The sequence below is a fragment of the Pongo pygmaeus genome, chromosome 18 (assembly GCF_028885625.2).
Source record: "Pongo pygmaeus isolate AG05252 chromosome 18, NHGRI_mPonPyg2-v2.0_pri, whole genome shotgun sequence".
Classification (NCBI taxonomy): Eukaryota; Metazoa; Chordata; class Mammalia; order Primates; family Hominidae; genus Pongo; species Pongo pygmaeus.
The window spans coordinates 85,961,391-85,980,120 of NC_072391.2; the positions used below are offsets into that span (position 1 = coordinate 85,961,391).

Here is an 18,730-nt window from a genome sequence, read left to right on the forward strand (position 1 = left end):
CCCGCGTCTGTAGGGTCCAGGACTGTCCCGGAGCCTTCTGCCCCCGCCCTCTCTAGCCCCCGCCTAGGCATAGGAGGGGCCCTGCCCGGCAGCCCCAGCCCAGGCGGGGAGCCCCTGCGCTTCCCAGACTTCAGCTCTCAAGCAGTGACAAGTGCCCCAGCCCAAAGCTCCGGACCCAACCGAGGGTCCCGTGTCAACGAGGCTTCTATTAATAGCAGAAAAAGGTGTTAAGGTCGGCTTCCTGAGCAAATCGGCCTCTCCAGAGCCTTGGGGGGTGGGGGAGTCACCCCTACAGCCCGGGAACACCTCTGCACCCTGATGCTACCAAGGACAAGGGTGGCCTCCCCGTGGGGACCAGAGGCCCAGCCCCCATTTCCTCCCCCGGCTCTGGGCTGGCACAGGCGTGGCCTGGGTCAGACACTGCAGGGGGCCTCCCCTCACCATGTCACTGGACTGTGACTGAGACTCGAGGGAGGAGACAGGATGTGCACAACTGGGAAAGCACAGAATGCAGGGACGGCCCCGTCACGTCCGGCCTGGGTACGGGAGGCAGGGGCTGGTGTGGGGGTGGTGAGCCCAGCGCCCATGGGAAGACTTTAGACCTGGGGCTGCTCCCGAGGGTCCCATCTGAGCCAATGTGGGGTTTGAGGGGAGCCCCTCTGTGGCTCTGCCCAGCCTGCCCCTCCCCCAGGCCCTCGTGGGGCACACCTGGACTCCCTGACAGGTCCCAGGGTCACTCAGAGCAGGAACCCCGGGATGCTGGTTTACGAAACAGAAAAACAGCAGGAGGCAGGAGGCAGCAATGCTAGTTTATTCCCCACGGCCACCGGGGCCGCACTGGTGCCCACTCCTGCCACCATTCCAGCCACACCTAGGCCTGGGGCAGGGTCTCAGCAGAAGTGCCGTGGGCAGCCACCATCTGAGGCACTTGGTGGTTTCCTGAGGCCCAAGGAGGCTGCTCCCAGCACAGTGACCCCTTCCCTGGTCCGTTGGAGGGACACCACCTCCCCACTGAGCTCCTGTCTCAGAGAACTGGGCGTAGCCAGAGCGGGGTGAGAAAGCCCTTCAGCCCTGCTGCACCGAGGCTCTGCCAGTTCTCATACCCCCACCCCATCCCATCTTGGCAAGGCGCTGGTGCAGCTTAGGGCAGCTGAAGCACTCGGCGGGGACCTCTCCTGACACCTGGGCGGCCGCAGGACTCCCTGCACTGCCCCACAGCAAGCTGTCCATGGGCCCGGGGTCAAGCCACCACCCACATGTCCCAGTAGTCCGGCCAGCCCACCACACCCGCTCCCTAGCTCTGGCGAGGCCACCCCTTCTCCAAGCGGCGTGCGGTCCCTGCTGAGGCAGTCAGGCAGCTGGCTTCGGCAGGCCATCAGGACCCAGAAGGTGGGCGCAGGGGTCATCCAGGATTTGAGGCCCTGGCCCCACCTGGGGGTAGAGATCCATGTCAGGTCACCAGAAATGGCAGCACCTCATCCTGTGCCCAGCATCTGTAGGGCCGGACACAGGAGGGTAGTGGTGTGCCCCCGCCCTTACAGTGGGTCCTGGTCAGAAGCTAAAGCGCCTGAGTGGTGACACCCACACGTAGCTCCTGCAGGCACAGCCGCCCCTGCCAGCTGCGAGTCCCCTGCCCTGGGCACTGCTTCTGTCACGGGGTGGACAGAGAACCACAGAGCCTGGGAACAGGCAGCCCTGTGCACACAGCCCCTGAGAGGAAGGTGGAGGCAATGGCTTGGGCGGCCGTGATCACTGGATGCAGGCTTGGCTCTCGGAACAGGTCAGAGAGCAGGAACCCCGGTCTGCTGGCGCGGTTGGGGGGCGGGGACCCCAGCAGCCCCCACCCCAGGTGCTCCCTATTCAAGGGGCTGATGCTCCCCACCTGTCTCCCTGGGAGCCTGTGTCAGACTCACCCTCCCACCCCCAGCGCAGCCCTGCTGCTCTGAGCATCGCCAGTGGCCTGTAACGTCCACTTTGAGAGCAAATGAATGGACAAAGGCGTTCTGGCCTCCTGCCTGAGACACGGTAGGGACAGGGAGCCGCGCTGAGCCTGCAAGGGGCTGGGCGGGCCCCCCTGGCAGGAAAGGAAACCCCGGGGTACTGGCTGAGCCCCAGGCCTCACCTGAGTGGCAATGATGTATTTGACCCCACCGGGGGACGGCTCCATGGCCAGCGCAGCCTGAAGCTCAGCTGAGAGAGGGGCCGGCCTCACCTGCAGCCCCTTCAGAAACCTGGAAAAGCAGGGCAGGGGCACGGTGAATGCATCCATTTCTCTAAGCGTCTACAACAGTCTACAACAGGCAAGTCCAGAGATGGGAAGTGCATTCCTGGCTGTCAGGGCTCAGGGAGGGGGAGACGGCAGGTGGCTGCTATGGGGACAGGTTTCTTTTAGGGGTGATGAAAAAAGGAGGTGGCTTGAGGTGGTGGCTACATGACCCTGTGAATGTCCTCAACACCACAGGATTGTACACTCTCGAATGGCTGAGACAGTAAATTTTAGGTTATGTGGTAAACAGCTATGCCCAGGCTGTACCCACGTCTGGCCAAGGGTGCTGCCAAGCCCCATGGGGTAACAGCTCAGGGAAGTGCCCAATTCAAGCTGGTGCGTTCATCACTGCGTTCTGCAGAACAGCGAAAGCCTGCAAGCCCCACCCGGAGCAGCAGCCACGAGCCTGGTGCTTCCCAGGCGGGCAGTCCTGGGGTGTGGGTCTGAGTCCATCCCACAGGGCACGCCCCTGACCATTAGAAGGTATTATTGCTCCACCCGGGACGGACGCACATCTCCACACACTTCCAGACACCCTTAAATGGGAGGCACCTCTCACACTGAGAATAAGACACCATTAAAACACGGGAGGGAAGAAATCAACAGCCGCGGGGCGTAAGGAGGCCGGGCCAAGCTGTGCACCGAGCAGGGCATACATGGGGGCTCTGTGGCGCCAAGATGCAGCTGCCGGACCCCACCCAAGAAAAAACACCCAACTGCAGGGGCGGGGTCAACACCCGGTGGCCTTGACTGGCTCTAACTCGCTTCGGTAAGAAGGAAATCAGGGGCTTCGACTCGTTTCCTTCAAAATGTCGGACACTTATACACACATCTGGGAGTGCATGTGTATTTCCTAAGCCACTGTTCTATAGGATAAGGTCCTGCGGGCTCCCGAGCTGCAGGGGACGCCATCTCTCAGGAGGTGGGAGACCCGGGCATTGCTCACACACGCGTGAGCCGCCTCTCTTTCTTCCCTGTGGACGTGGGCTGTGGGATGGCTCTATGGGGACACCCTGCCCGTGGCTCCCACGCTCCGGGGACTGCCGCCTGCCCTGGGACTCCCCATCTCAGTGCCACAGCCTTCAGGTGCCTCCGTCTCTTCCGACCAGAGTTCCTGGCACCGTCTCCCAAAAAGGAGGAGGGGAGGGGTCCACACTCACGTGTCTCCATTCGAGCCTGGGGGAAAGCTGTGCCTCACAGCAGCCACAAACTCAGCCACAGTGTCGTCCAGGGCGAAAATCACGGCATTGGGGCCCGCGTCAAAGGTGTACGCCACCTGGAACACATAGCAGTCACCCTGGCTATTCACGTGGTGCCTGGCCCTTGTCCCCCCAACCCTCTAGTCTGCCAGGGGGCCTTGGGCTCTCCAAGAGCTCAGTCTAGGCCCTCAGGGCCACACTGGAATGGAGCTGTGACCCCAAGTGCCTGGTACTTGACACCTCTGCCTGTGAACCCAGGAAAAAGGTGGTGGGGCCGTGACCCGAGCAAGTCAAGAAACAAAATGAAACAGAAGAACCCGGATGGTCAGTGAGCTTCGCACACAGCAGGGCCGAGCCTTCAGACACAGATTGCCCTGCACGCGAGTCCCGGGGCCGTCTCCACAGCAGCACAAGCCTAGACACGCGCTACAGCACGAGAGCACGGCCTCTGCCCTCCCGGCCCGCGTCACCTTGGTGTCCCCGTGGTGGGCGTTGAAGCGGTGCACCAGGTGGATGATGCGCCAGGAGATGGCATTGAGGTAAGAGATGGGTGGGAAGGTGTCGAGGCAGGTGGCGTGGAACTGGTTGCTGTCCTTCATGGTCAGCTGGGCGAAGCTGGGGAAGTCTCGCTCCCGGATGCAGCGGGCCATCTCCGCCACACGCGCGGGCACCACGGAGTCAGCCCGGAACTGCAAGGCACAGGGTGTTTCCCATGGAGCCGCTGGGGGTCTCGAAAACAGGGTTCAAGGAGAGACTCCGGGGTTGGAGGACCGGCTCAAGCCCCATCTCTGCATTTGGCTCCTCCACCTGGTCTTGGCGGGGCTGCCGCAGGTGTGAGAGCACTCGGGCCCAGACAGAGGCTGAGGGCAGAGCCGGGCACAAGCGTGACTCCCAGGGCCCCGGGACTGCCCGCTCCTGGCCTTACCCGCAGCAGGGGGCTGGTCTCCACACTGGCCCGCATGCCCACAGTACTGCCTGTCAGCTTCTTCTCAGCGCTCACCTGCACGAGGGAGAGACAGCCTGGGCCACACCCTGCAGGGGGCCAGCCCCGAGGACCTCAGCCCCAAACACTCTGCCCTCCCTCAGCCAATGTAGGCAGCGAGGGTGGGAGTCAGTGCCACCTGCCTGACCACGGAGGCCTCCTGGCCACAGCAGGGGTGATGCAGGGGCAACTTCTAGATCCCAATGGGTGGTGGCGCCCGCCGCATGGGAGCGCTTCCTGAGCACTCAACCACGCTTCTGTTTCTTCAGCCCCCACTGGCCCCAGCAGCCAAGCAAAGCCTGGATGGACGCCTTCGCTCCTGCTCCCAGCAGCAGCCCTGACTAGGGACAGAGGCCACCTGGCTGCTGCTCCACCCGCCCCACCCCACTCACCACAAGGATGAGCACGCGGAGTTCAGGCCAGTGTGACTCGGGGGCCACTTGCCAGGCGATGCTGTCCTTCCCGTCAGCCTGCTCTCCCATCTGCCACTCCACAAAGCCCCCATACAGGCTCCGGCAGGCGCTGCCGGAGCCCCGGCGAGCCACTTCTGAGAGGTCACTCTCCACGCCGTAGACACGGGCCAGGGTGTAGGCTGCAGGCATGCGGATTCGGGGAGGGTCCTCAGAGCTGCCTGCGCTGTGCTCCTTGACAGCTCACCGCCCCGGGAACGTCCCACACCCCACGGCAAATGGGGATTTCCAGATGACAGGGCTTCTGGGCCATCAGCCTTCGAGGCCAGCATTCACCAGCCCAGCCATCTGACCCCCACCTCCACTAGTTCCACTCTCGGACACTCTCTGTTCACGGCCTGCAAAGCTTGTGGCCTGCGACAAGGGCAACAAAAGGTACCTGCGGCAGAGCAGGAAGCCCCCTGGAAGGGGGGAGAAAGGCCCCCGAGGACACCCAAGCTGGGCTTTGAGGGTGGGAAGGAATTTTAAGGTTGTGTGGGGCAGGGACTGAAGCCAGGACAGAGCTGGACTCCACAAGACGTGCCCCCTGCCCACCCAGCACAGGAGCCACCTTCTCCCCTCCTTCCACAGGACTCCAGCAGAGCAACCCCACCCCAGGTCTGGTCACCCACCCTGGTCACTGAGGGTGGTTCAGGGAAGGCACTGGAGCCCAGCTGGGCCAGGAAGCATCATCCCTGGAATTGAGGGGTGAAGATGGTGTGAGACACCACCGTGGGGACAGGCTCTGACACTGGGTGGGAAGCTGCCAGAAAGTGGCCTGGGGCTGGCAGAGAACTGGGTCCAGCGGGGCCTGCAACCAGCTGTGCCCATTGGAATCCTCAGTTACGTGAGCCACAAAATCATCGCTATTTTAGGTCTGAGCCAGTTTGAAGTGGTTTCTATCACTGACAATCTAGAGGGGCTCCACATGGAGCAACTGGAAGATTTTTTTATTTTTTGTAGAGATGGGGGGGGGTCTCACTATGTGGCCCAGGCTGGTCTTGAACTCCTGGCCTAAAGTGCTTCTCCCCCATCAGCCTCTTAAGTACTGGGATCACAGGCGAGAGCCCCACGCCAGCTGCAACTGGAAGATGAAAATGTTCAGATGTGCTCTGGGAAGAGACTGAACAACTCCAGAGAGGCCAGGGAGGCCTGGGGTGAGGGGATGCTCTTTCAGCCACGCCCAGCAGTGGGCTCCCTGACCCGGGAAGAGCATGAAGTAGCTCCTGTGCCCACAGCCCAGAACCCCGTGGGTCTCTGTGGGCACCCACCTAGGCAGGCATAGCCCGCCGCCGAGGAGGCCAGGCCCGCAGCCGTGGGGAAGTTGTTCACTGATGCCACATGCACCTTGAAGCTGAGGCTGGAGGGCAGCGGGTCCCCATCCCGTGAGTTCCTCCGCTTCTGGGCCAGGCAGCGGACTGCAGAGACAATGAGACAGCGTGTGGCCCAGCCGTCAGCACCCTGCCCGCCGTGCTCCTGCCCACCTGCCCAGGGTCACAGCTGAACACCAGGCCTCTGCCTGCCAGACTCCTCGTGGAGAGTTTCTTACCCAGGAAAACCCCAGATCGACCCAAGCCCAGCTGGTCATTGAGGTGGGCCACTGCCTTGGAGCTGGCGGCCCAGCGGGCATGTCTGGTTCCCAGCCACGCCGCCTGCTGCCTCAGGAGGGGCACAGAGGCAGAAGCACTTTCTGGACGCTCGGACCCTGCTGACAACAGGGAGGGATGGGCTTACAGGGACCCCAACTCACTCTCCCGCAGGCAGGCCTGGAGCCGCGGCTGCCCCACGTCCTCCTCCCGGCCATTCAGCCAAATCCGGTCCTCGGTGAAGTCCTTGCTGATGATGGCCGTCGTGGTGGTTTTTAACTGAAAAGGAAACCCAGGGCCACCTCAGAGGCCAGCATTGAGGACCGATGCCAGCCAGGTACTCCTTTCTACTGACAGAGCCTCGTGGCTGCCCACTCAAGCAAGGTCAACCCTGCTGAGGGCAGGGGGGGAAAAGCCAGTCTCAGCTGGGCAGTGGGGAAGCCCGTGGGGGATGAAAGCGTGGGCCACACCTTGTGGAGCAAGCAGGCCTTGTCCTGCATAAAGAGACGGGGACTCCCAAGGGAGCCCCTGGGGTATGGTGTGCACATGTGTGATGAGACCTGGGGGCATGTGTGTGCTGTGCTCAGCTCTCCTAATACTGGGAGGTGGAACAGACACTGCGTGCTGGCTGGGAGTCGTCGCTAAGCCATCTCATCCTAGCCTTTAGGTAAAAAGGTACTAATTTTTTTTGTTTCAGAGACAGGGTCTTGCTCCGTCACCCAGGCTGGAGTGCAGTGGCGCGATCATGGTTCACTGCGGTCTCCAATACCTGGGCTCAAGAGACCCTCCCAAAGTGCTGGGACTGCAGATGTGAGCCACCATACCCAACTGTACCAACTGTTCTACAAACGTTCTAGAAATGGCACTGTGGTGTTTAGTCGTCAGTCCACACATACCTGGTCCTGGTGCAGAGTGACGCTGAGAGAGGAGTTGATGGGCAGAACCAGCTCCTCATCGCGCTTGCCCCCTGTAATGAACAGCCAAGGCCAGGCCGGTGGGCTTCCCGGCCCACCGTCCCCCAGTGTTCCCCACAGGTGCCCCTACCTCCCACCCACGGCCCCCAGCCGCCTCAGTCCTGTCTTTCACCGCACAACCTGTGTGCCTGTCCTCCTGCTAGACCCCGGCCTGCAACAACTGCTCCCACCCCACTGAGCTCAGGCTCCCAGAACACAGCTGGAGGCCAGCCAACCTCCCTCCCCGCTCCCTGCTCCTGCATTGCTTCTACTCCACCATCTGTGAGTGCCCAGGTGCGGATCGCTCTGACTGCGGCCTGCCTCCCCTCCATCTTCCCAAACAAAAGGAGCCCAGCTCTGAGAACTCCTCAGATCTCACTGCTCATATTCCCCAGGAACATCCAGGATAAACCCCTTTCTGCCCAGCATGGCCATGGGACAGCAAGTGAAATCAGCCTTCCGGAAAGCCCGAAAGGAAACGTTTGCCCTGGGAGCACTGCGCAGTGCTTCAGCTGAAGTCTTATTTCACGGTGTCTTCGCTAAGCACACAATCTGCTCGGTTTTGTGCGAGGGGAGGTCTCTGGGGACGGCGGACAGTTCCAGGGGTGATAAATGTGGACACCTGGCAGAGAACCACGCTCTGCAGTTCGCAAGGCTCTTTCACACACAGCACTGAGCGGCCCTCCTTGCAGGCAGACGCGGCTGCCCTGACAGGCCAGGCGAACCTCTGCTTTCAGGAAGGTGGGCCAGGGGTCTTCTCCCTCTTCCTCCCACCGAGGACAACTAAGACCCTGGACCTCACAGGTGAGACTCTCACGGGTGACAGAGGGCGGCTGCGGGACAGTGCAGGGGGAGCCCCCCGGCTTTCTTTTCTGCCTGCCCTAGACCTAGCCCTGCAGAAGCTGGAACTGCCAACCAAAGCCAGCCCTCCCTAGCAGGACCAGGAAGGGCAGCCTAGCAACACAGAAACAGACTCCTGGCCGGGCACAGTGGCTCACACCTGTAATCCCAGCACTTTGCAGGCCGGGCGCAATGGCTGATGCCTGTAATCCCAGGACACTGGGAGGCCGGGCGCGGTGGCTCACACCTGTAATCCCAGCATTTTGGGAGGCCAAGGTGGGCAGATCACCTGAGGTCGGGAGTTTGAGACCAACCTGACCAATATGGTGAAACCCCATCTCTACTAAAAATACAAAGATTAGCCAGGCTGTAGTGACGCATGCCTGTTATCCCAGCTACTCAGGAGGCTGAGGTGGGAAAATCGCTTGAACTTGGGAGGCGGAGGTTGCACTGAGCCGAGGTGGCACCACTGCACTCCAGCCTTACTTACTCCAGCCTGGCGACAGAGGGAGACCCTTTCTCAAAAAAAAAAAAAAAAAAAGAAAGAAAAAAAGAAACAGATTCCTCCCACACTCCAGGCTGGAACAGTGCCCTGCCCCCTTTCCCTCCCTGAAGGAGCAGGGACTTTCACCTCCCCAGGAGTCGGCGGAGAGCACACGGGGGCCTGGACTCCCCTGACCTGCCGGCTCTTGTCAGAGGCCAAGCAGACACTCAGGAATTCCTGAGGGCCTGGTGGGGATGGGGCAGCGTTGGTGGGGAGGGGAACCTGGACTTCTGCCTCCTTGTCATGAGCCAGCACCCCCTCCACCAGCACGCTATCAAAAACCAGCTGAAATGTAAGGTTTAAAGAAGACCAGAGTCTCTGAACGTTACAAGAAAATGGACAAGTTTCCATAAATATCACTGTTGGTGAGGCGCAGTGGCTCACACCTATGATCCCAGCACTTTGGGAGGCCGAAGCAGGCAGATCCCTTGAGGTCAGGAGTTTAAGACCAGCCTGGTCAATATGGCAAAACCCCGTCTCCACTAAAAATACAAAAATTAGCCGGGTGTGGTGGTGCACACCTGTAGTCCCAGCTACTCGGGAGGCTGAGGCAGGAGAATCGGTTGAACCCGGGAAGCGGAGGTTGCAGTAAGCTGAGATCACACCATTGCACTCCAGCCTGGGTGTCACAGTGAGAGTCTCTCTCAAAAAAATAAATAAAATAAAAATAAAAGGCCAGGCGCGGTGGCTCACGCCTGTAATCCCAGCACTTTGGGAGGCTGAGGTGGACAGATCACAAGGTCAGGAGCTTGAGATGAGCCTGGCTAACATGGTGAAACCCATCTCTACTAAAAATACAAAAATTAGCCAAGTGTGGTGGCACGTGCATGTAGTCCCAACTACTCGGAAGACTAAGGCAGGAGAATTGCTTGAACCCAGGAGATGGAGGTTACAGTGAGCCAAGATTGTGCCACTGCACTCCAGCCTGGGTGACAGAGCAAGACTCTGTCTCAAAAAAAAAAAAAAAAAAAAAAAAAGCAGAAGAGAAAATCCAGAAATAGACCCACACAAACATGCCCAGCTGATTTTTTTTTTTTTTTTTTTTACAAAAGTGCAAAAGCAATTCAATAGAGGAAGGATAGCCTTTCTGGGCTAACTGGACAACCTTGGATCACAGATTTAAATATAAAAGGCAATCCTATACAACTTGGAGGAAAGCAGAAAATCTTCAGGACATAGGGCTAAGCAAAGAGGTCTTAGACTTGACATCAAAATTGATACACTGAACTTCTTTAAAATGAAAAACTGGCTCTTTGTTAAGAGGACAAAAAGATTAGCTAGTTTGGGAGACAATACCTGCAAACCACATGTCCAACAGAAGACTAATATCTAGAATACATATTTTATTTTTTTTTAGTAGAGACGGGGGTTTCACGATGTTGGCCAAACTGGTCTCAAACTCCTGACCTCAGGTGATCCACCCACCTCAGCCTCCCCAAGTGCTGTGATTACAGGCTTGAGCCAGCGTGCCCAGCCTAGAATGTGTAATGAACTCTCAAAACTTATAGTAAAAAAGCAAACCATCCAGTTAGAGCATGGACACAGAACATGAAGAGACATTTCACCAAGAAAACCCACAGATGGCAAATAAGCACAAAGAAAGATGCTCCACATCACTGGCCAATAAGGAAACACGAATGAGGACCACAGCACCCTGTCAGCACATCCCTAGCAGGACGCGGCTAAAATGAAAAACAGCAACTCCACCAAATGCTGGTGAGGATGTGGAAAAGCTGCATCATGATAGGGATGCAAAATAGCCCAGCCACTCTGAAAAACAATTAGACAGTTTCTTAAAAAAAACAGTATATATATAATATATATATGTATATATATACACACACATATATCTATATAGGTGTATATATATATATACACACACAAACATACATACATACATACATATATATATATGAACACACATACATACATAGAAAGAGAGAGAGAAGCATATATATATCTACCATCTGACCCAGCAATCGCACTCCTGGGCATTTATCCCAGAAGAATGGAAATGTATGTTCACACAAAAACCTGCACACAACATTTTATGGCAGCTTTATTGGTAAGGGAAACACAAAATAATTAGCCAGTCGTGGTGGTGGCTTCTGGAAAGAAAAGAAAGAAAGAAGAAAGAAAGAAAGAAAACCTCAGATGCTCTTTACGGGGTGAGGCCTTGGCTAGAGGGTGGTCCATGGATTCCACGGACTGGCTCAGCAACAGAGGGGCAAAGCACTGATACAATCCTCGGGCACGTCCACATTCTATGCTGAATGAAATAAGCCAAACTCAAAAGATGCTGGGTGGGCCACATAACTGTGATTCCAGTTTCAGAACATTTTGAAATGACGTTACAGAAATGAGTGGTCAGTGGTGGCCAGGTAGCCCCGGCGCGAGGGGAGGGGCGGGGCTGTGAACGCACAGGTGCGGACCGGCCTCTCCCGCACGGATGTGGGCCTGCGGGCCCCCCAGTTACCGCTCCTTGGAGGTCACCAGTGGGAGAAATGGGGCGAGGGAGGGACACAGGGTGTCGAGCTGGGGGGCAGTGGCGCGATCTCGGCTCACTGCAGCCTCGACCTCCCGGGCTCAGGCCATCCTCCCGCCTCAGCCTCCCGAGTAGCTGGAGCCACAAACGCGCACCACCACGGCGGATTCTTACGATTCATGGGAATCGATGATTGATTATTTCGATAGTTAAAGTTCGGTAATCGCTAATGGGCAGGCGCCAGGTGACCCTGCAGGGGCGGCAGCCGTCGCGGGGGAACAGGTGGCGCCGAGCTCGTCACGCGAAGGAGCGCGCGGCCCCGCCGGACCACCGCCGCGCCCCTCCTTAAGCCTCAGTTTCCCCGTCTGTCGAGGCCCTGGAAGGGCAGGACCGAGCGCGCCGCCGAATCAGCGCGCGACCCCCGCGTACCCGGCCTCGCTCCCGGCCATCCCCGTCCCAGGCCGGCCCGCGGCACTCACAGTACTTGATGACCGCGATGTTGACCGGCGCGGTACAAGTGACTGCCGCCAGCGGCTTCTCCGAGGCCATGGTCCCACCGCGCGGCGTCCCGGGCTCCACAGCCACTTACGGCCCGCGATCCCACCCCAGAGGGCTCTGCCGCCTCACGCGCTACCACAGGATTGGCCCGTGCGAGCCCGGCTGCTCGCGCGCCGACCAATCAGCGGCGAGTCGGGCGCACGCATTACCTCTCAGCCAATGGACGGGATCGGACGATGGGTTGCTGACGTGAGTCCGCCCCACCCGCGGGGTGCGCACGCCAAGCCTGGGGCGGGGTGTTGTCTGCGCAGGCGCCGTGTGCGCAGGTGCCTGGCGTCCGCGTCGGCGCCGCAGGGTCTGGGTGCGGAGCGGTGGGCGCCGTTGCCTGTGGGGGTACCTGTCTGCTGGTGCTCTGCGGGGCTGTGCGGCAGCTGTGTGGGGCCCGGGAGGAGCTGTGCGGGGGGCTGTGCGAAGGGCTGTGTGAGGCGCTGTGCTGGGGGCTGTGCGGAGACCTTGAGGCGCTGTGCGGGGTCCGTGAGGCTCTGTGTGAGGCGCCGTGTGGGTGACTGCGGGGGCCGTGAAGGCTCCGTGAGGCGCTGTGTGCGGGTTGTGAGGCGCTGTGCGCGGGTTGTGAGGCGCTGTGCGCGGACCATGAAGGGGCCGTGGGGCGCTGTGTGAGGCGCTGTGCGGGTGCCGTGGGAGGCTGTGCAGAGGCCGTGGGGCGCTGTGTGGGAGGCTGTGCGGTGTCCGTGGGGCGCTGTGTGGGAAGCTGTGCGGGGGCCGTGGGGCGCTGTGTGGGAGGCTGTGCGGGGGCCGTGGGAAGCTGTGCGGGGGCCGTGGGGCGATGTGTGGGAGGCTGTGCAGAGGCCGTGGGGCGCTGTGTGGGAGGCTGTGCGGTGTCCGTGGGGCGCTGTGTGGGAAGCTGTGCGGGGGCCGTGGGGCGCTGTGTGGGAGGCTGGGTGGGGGCCGTGGGAAGCTGTGCGGGGGCCGTGGGGCGCTGTGTGGGAGGCTGTGCGGGGGCCGTGGGAAGCTGTGCGGGGGCCGTGGGGCGATGTGTGGGAGGCTGTGCAGAGGCCGTGGGGCGCTGTGTGGGAGGCTGTGCGGTGTCCGTGGGGCGCTGTGTGGGAAGCTGTGCGGGGGCCGTGGGGCGATGTGTGGGAGGCTGTGCAGAGGCCGTGGGGCGCTGTGTGGGAGGCTGGGTGGGGGCCGTGGGAAGCTGTGCGGGGGCCGTGGGGCGCTGTGTGGGAGGCTGTGCGGTGTCCGTGGGGCGCTGTGTGGGAAGCTGTGCGGGGGCCGTGGGGCGCTGTGTGGGAGGCTGTGCGGTGTCCGTGGGGCGCTGTGTGGGAAGCTGTGCGGGGGCCGTGGGGCGCTGTGTGGGAGGCTGTGCGGGGGCCGTGGGAAGCTGTGCGGGGGCCGTGGGGCGATGTGTGGGAGGCTGTGCAGAGGCCGTGGGGCGCCGTGTGGGAGGCTGGGTGGGGGCCGTGGGAAGCTGTGCGGGGGCCGTGGGGCGCTGTGTGGGAGGCTGCGCGGTGTCCGTGGGGCGCTGTGTGGGAAGCTGTGCGGGGGCCGTGGGGCGCTGTGTGGGAGGCTGTGCGGGGGCCGTGGAGCGCTGTGTGGGAGGCTGTGCGGGGGCCGTGGAGCGCTGTGTGGGAGGCTGTGCGGGGGCCGTGGGGCGCTGTGTGGGAGGCTGTGCAGAGGCCGTGGGGCGCCGTGTGGGAGGCTGGGTGGGGGCCGTGGGAAGCTGTGCGGGGGCCGTGGGGCGATGTGTGGGAGGCTGTGCGGGGGCCGTGGAGCGCTGTGTGGGAGGCTGTGCGGGGGCCGTGGAGCGCTGTGTGGGAGGCTGTGCGGGGGCCGTGGAGCGCTGTGTGGGAGGCTGTGCGGGGGCCGTGGAGCGCTGTGTGGGAGGCTGTGCGGGGGCCGTGGGGCGCTGTGTGGGAGGCTGTGTGGGGGCCGTGGGGCGCTGTGCGGGTCTGAGGGGAGGGCGGGTCGCGCTGTGCCCTCCTTGAAGCTCTCGGATGGCCCCGCTGGGTATGGGGGTGCACACAGGCCCGAGGTCAGGCGCTGGAGGATGTATCCCGGGATCCACTCTTAACCCGGCAGCCAAAGGCACCCTGTCCCGCCGCCCACAGCCTTCTCCGAGCCGTATCCTGGGCCAGGGTCCCCCGACGGGGCTCACGTGAAAGACCCCGGGGCGGGGAAGCCCTGCAGCCCGGAGCTGGGTCCATCCTGCATTAAGGTGGGCGTCTCAAATACCCCCTCTAAGGCCCTGCAGGAGCAAAGCCTTGCACTGGCTTGTGGCGCTTGTGTGTGCATTGACTTCTCCTGTGAAACATACAGGAAACATTTAAGCGTGCCGTTCCTCATGCCAATCATGTGCCACGCCCCCACTATTTCTAGAATTTTCTCATCCCAAACAGAAACTCTGTCCCCTTTAAACAATAACTTCCCATTTCCCCATTCCCCTTTAAAATTTTACTTTTAGTTTTTAAATAGCTCAGATTGGCTGGGCAAGGTGGCTCACACCTGTAATCCCAGCACTTTGGGAGGCCGAGGTGGGCGGATCACGAGGTCAGGAGTTTGAGACCAGCCTGGCCAACATGGTGAAACCCTGTCTCTACTAAAAATACAATAATTAGGTGGGCGTGGTGGTGCATGCCTATAATCCCAGCTACTGGGGAGGCTGAGGTAGGACAATTGCTTGAACTCAGGAGGCGGAAGTTGCAGTGAGCCGGGACGGCGCTGCTGTACTCCAGCCAGGGTGACAGAGCAAGACTCCATCTCAAAAAAAAAAAAAAAAAGCTGAGATTTCAGAAAATACGGGAGTATGCAGTGTGAAGTGTTCACTCTGCCCGGCCACCTAGTTCTATTACCAGAACCATCATACTTATAATTTCTTTATTTTTTTGTAGAAATAGAAAAAAATTGTTTTTTTCTCACTCTGTTGCTCAGGCTGGAGGGCAGTGGTAGGATCAAAGCTCCATGCAGCCTTGGCCTCCTAGCTCAAGGGATCCTCCTATCTCAGTTGGGACTACAGGTACACACCACCATGCCCGGCTAATTTTTTTCTTAATTTTTTTGTAGAGATGTGTGGGGGTCTTGCTATGTTGCCAGGCTGATTTGAAGTCCTGGCCTCAGGGAACCGTCCCATCTCAGTCTCCCAAAGTACTGGGATTAGGTGTGAGCTACTCCACCTGGCCTGTCAATTCTTTGTGTATTTTTTCGTTGACGTGTGTAGTACAAGCACATAGCGTGTTCTCCCACCTTGCTCTTTCTACGTACCTGCTTCTTAGAGATCATCCCAATTTAGTAAAAAGCTTCCTTGTTTGTTGTGTAAATATACCTGGTCTGTCCTGATGGACAGTTGGGTTGTTACTATAAACTGCTTTTCTACATTGTTTGTGCACATGTATTTCTGCAGGAGGAATTCCTGGGAGTGGAATTGCTGGGCCAAGTGGGATGTGCCTGAGTACTTTTGATAGCTGTTGGCAAGTCGCCGTTTGTGGAAGTCCATTGATTACTCAGGTCTCTCTGCGAAAGTCTGAGAGTGCCTGCACGCCTTCATCAGCACAGTGGGTCACCTCCCAGAGTGACAAGTGGGGTCTCACTGTTTTCAATTTGCATTTCAGATGGTTGTTATTTTTAATTTCTCTTGCAATCACAGCCATTTTTCCATTTTATGCAAAGCCACTAAATCCTGTTGAAGAGCTGATGTGGACTGTCTCGGCCTATAGTCAGGGTGTATTCCCTCAGCTACTCAGAGAGAGTGGGGCTTCCAGTCACCTCCTTCCTTCTGCCACGCTGTGATGAAAAAGAAGACACAGGCCTGGCGCTTTGGGAGGCCAAGGAGGGCAGATTGTTTAAGTCCAGTAGAAAAAAAAAGACAATTTATTTTTGTTTAGAGACAGGGTCTCACTCCGTTGTCCAGGCTGGAGTGCGGTGGCACCATCAGCTCACAGCAGCCTCAACCTCCTGGGCTCAGGTGATCCTCCCACTTCAGCCTCCCGAGTAGCTGTGATAAGTGCCACCACTCCTGACTAATTTTTATTTTTTATTTTGTAGAGATGGAGGTCTTACTGTGTTGCCCAGGCTGCTCTTTTTTTTTTTTTTTTTTTTTTAGATAGGGTCTCGCTGTGTCACCCAGGCTGGAGTGCAGTGGGGCAATCATAGCTCACTGCAACTTCTGCCTCCTGGTTTCAAGTGATTCTTGTGCCTCAGCCTCCCAAGTAGCTGGGATTATAAGCGTGTACCAGCAGGCCTGGCAAATTTTTGTGTTTTTAGTAGAGATGGGGTTTTGCCATGTTTGGCCAGGCTGGTCTCAAACTCCTGGCCTCAAGTGATACGCCTGCCTCGGCCTCCCAAAGCACTGGGATTACAGGCGTGAGCCACCATGCCTGGCGTTTTTATTATTATTATTATTATTATTTTATTTTTTGAGACAGAGTCTCGCTCTGTCACCCAGGCTGGAGTGTGGCGCGATCTTGGCTCACTGCAACCTCCGCCTCCCAGGTTCACGCCATTCTCCTGCCTCAGCCTCCTGAGTAGCTGGGACTACAGGCGCCCACCACCACGACCGGCTACTTTTTTTTGTTATTTTTAGTAGAGACGGGGTTTCACTGTGTTAGCCAGGATGGTCTCGATCTCCTGACCTTGTGATCCACCCGTCTCGGCCTCCCAGAGTGCTGCGATTGCAGGCGTGACCCACTGCGCCTGCCCCTATTTTTTTGTTTTAGATAACCTCTATTGATTATGACTAAATAGAAATAAGGAATTCTCTTCCATCTCCCAATCACATACCTTCTTATCCTATCCCTCCATCAGCATTCCTTATTTTCATTATTACAATTATCTAAGTCATACTCACAGTTGAGCCATGCAGCAATGGGTGCCGACAGTGTGCTTGTGGGCAGACTCCCTTATTGAGTGGAGAACTAGGATGAACTACCGCCCTGAAAGATGTCAGACGTCGATCCCCGCACTGACGCCTGTAGCCCAGGCTCTCCTGAACCTCAGCCTGTATGTGTGTTGAAAATAGGCCAGGCATGGTGGTCCATGCCTGTAAGCCCAGCAGCACTTTGGGATTTGGGAGGACTGCTTGAGGCCAGGAGTTCAAGACCAGTCTGGGCGACATAGCGAGACTCCACCATCTCTACAAAAAAAAATTATTATTATTATTATTTTTTAGACAGTCTTGTTCCATTGCCCAGGCTGGAGTGCAGTGGCGCAATCTCGGCTCACTGCAACCTCCGCCTCCCAGGCTCAAGTGACTGTCCTGCCTCAGCCTTCCAAGTAGTTGGGACTCCAGGTGTGCACCACCACACCCAGCCAATTTTTTTGTATTTTTAGTAGAGACGGGGTTTCACCGTGTTAGCCAGGATGGTCGTGGTCTCGATCTCCTGACCACGTAATCCACCCGCTTCAGCCTCCCAAAGTGCTGGGATTACAGACGTGAGCCACCGCATCCAGCCTACAAAAAAATTTTTTAAAAATTAGCTGGCTGTAGTGGTGCACACCTGTACTCCCCGCTACTAGAGAGGCTAAAGCAGGATGATCACGTGAGCCCAGGAGTTCAAAGCTTCAGTGAGCTCTGATCACACCACTGCACTTCAGCCACAGGCATGGGTGCTCTGCTGAGTATGGTATGGGTAGGCTGTGTGTGGCCCTGATTCATGAGGGGAGAGGGTCTGGGAGATGAATGGGAAGCCAGGCAGCTGGAGCCCATGGGCGGGCCCTGACTCGTGTTGGGGCAAGGAGGGGAAGCCCAGCCAGGGCTGAGCATGTCCTGCCTGGCTCCAGGCCTGCAGCCCTGGGGGTTTGGCCCGGACAGGCCAGCAGAGGGGCCCCGAGCACAGCCTGCACAGCATCCTACTGCTGATCCCCGGGGCTTCCTGCTTCCTGGCGTTTCCTGTCCTTTCTCCATGCCCAGGCATCTGGGACTTTGAAAAGTCAGAAAGCGACTGGAAAGGAAGGCATGTGTCTAGCTTGCTCTATATCTGCCTTGCATTGGGAGGCCTCAGTGGGAATGTTTTTCTGGAAGCCGCCAGCAAATGTGAGACACCATCAAGCCAGGCGATTGGAGAGGTAAAAAGAAGCAAGGACTCAGGGAATATGGGCATTTTAAAAATGAAAATTTAAATTAAAAAAAGACAAGGAAATATTTATTCCAGAGGAGTTTACAATTCGGTACTTTTTTTTAACTTTTATTTTAGGTTTGGGGGTACATTTGAAGGTTTGTTACATAAATAAACACATGTCACGGGAGTTTGTTGTAAAGATTATTTCATCACGCAGGTACTAAGCCCAGTACCCAATAGTTATCTTCTCTGCTCCTCTCCCTCCTCCCGCCCTCCACCCTCAAGTGGACCCCCGTGTCTGTTGTTTCCTTGTGTTCATAAGTTTTTACCATTTAGCTCCCACTTATAAGTGAGAAGACGCAGTATTTGATTTTCTATTCCTGCGTTAGATACTTACTTTTTATTTTTCATTTGTTTATTTTGAGACAGGGTCTCACTCTGTTGCCCAGACTGGAATGCACTGGCAAGGTCATTGGCTCACTGCAAACTTGGCCTCCTATGCTCAAGCAATCCTCCTGGCTTGGCCTCTTGAGGTACTGAGATTACAGACTTAGCCACCACACCCAACCGATTTTTTAATTTTTTGTTTTTTGTAGAAACAGGGTCTTGCTATGTTGCCCAGGCTTGTCTTAAACTCCTGGGTTCAAGTGATCCTCCCACCTCGGCCTCCCAAAGTGCTGGGATTACAGGCGTGAGCCACCACGCCTAGTCTTCTCCTCTAAACAAGAGTCAGTAGAGAAACCTGGCTTCCCCACAGGACTGCTTGAGTCCAGATCTCAATCCACTGTCTTCCTGCAGCTCCTCCCACCATATCACCCCACACACTGGCCCCAATATAAAAAGCAGCACCATATTTG

At 57.9% G+C, this 18,730-nt stretch overlaps 1 protein-coding gene across 1 annotated transcript; it reads right to left on the reverse strand.

Annotated features, from left to right (window-relative positions):
- Positions 1–795: 795 nt before the first annotated feature.
- On the reverse strand, positions 796–11,942 carry MVD (mevalonate diphosphate decarboxylase). The gene is made up of 10 exons (XM_054454223.2): positions 11,784–11,942; positions 7,379–7,449; positions 6,647–6,761; positions 6,168–6,314; positions 4,840–5,039; positions 4,391–4,465; positions 3,936–4,154; positions 3,427–3,542; positions 2,123–2,231; positions 796–1,431 (listed from the first exon to the last, which is right to left on the reverse strand). Exons 1-10 carry the CDS (start codon positions 11,851–11,853, stop codon positions 1,351–1,353), a joined length of 1,203 nt encoding a protein of 400 aa, XP_054310198.2. The 5' UTR covers positions 11,854–11,942; the 3' UTR covers positions 796–1,350.
- Between the last annotated feature and the right edge of the window lie 6,788 nt (positions 11,943–18,730).

Bases quoted from the DNA above. Each gene is read 5' to 3' on its own strand.
- MVD (XM_054454223.2), bottom strand. From the start codon at position 11,853: ATGGCCTCGGAGAAGCCGCTGGCGGCAGTCACTTGTACCGCGCCGGTC. The intron at 6,762-7,378 runs GTATGTGTGGAC...TTTCCTTTTCAG, and splicing joins TCACTCTGCACCAGGACCAG to TTAAAAACCACCACGACGGC. The intron at 4,466-4,839 runs GTGAGTGGGGTG...TCCCTCGTGCAG, and splicing joins TCCGCGTGCTCATCCTTGTG to GTGAGCGCTGAGAAGAAGCT.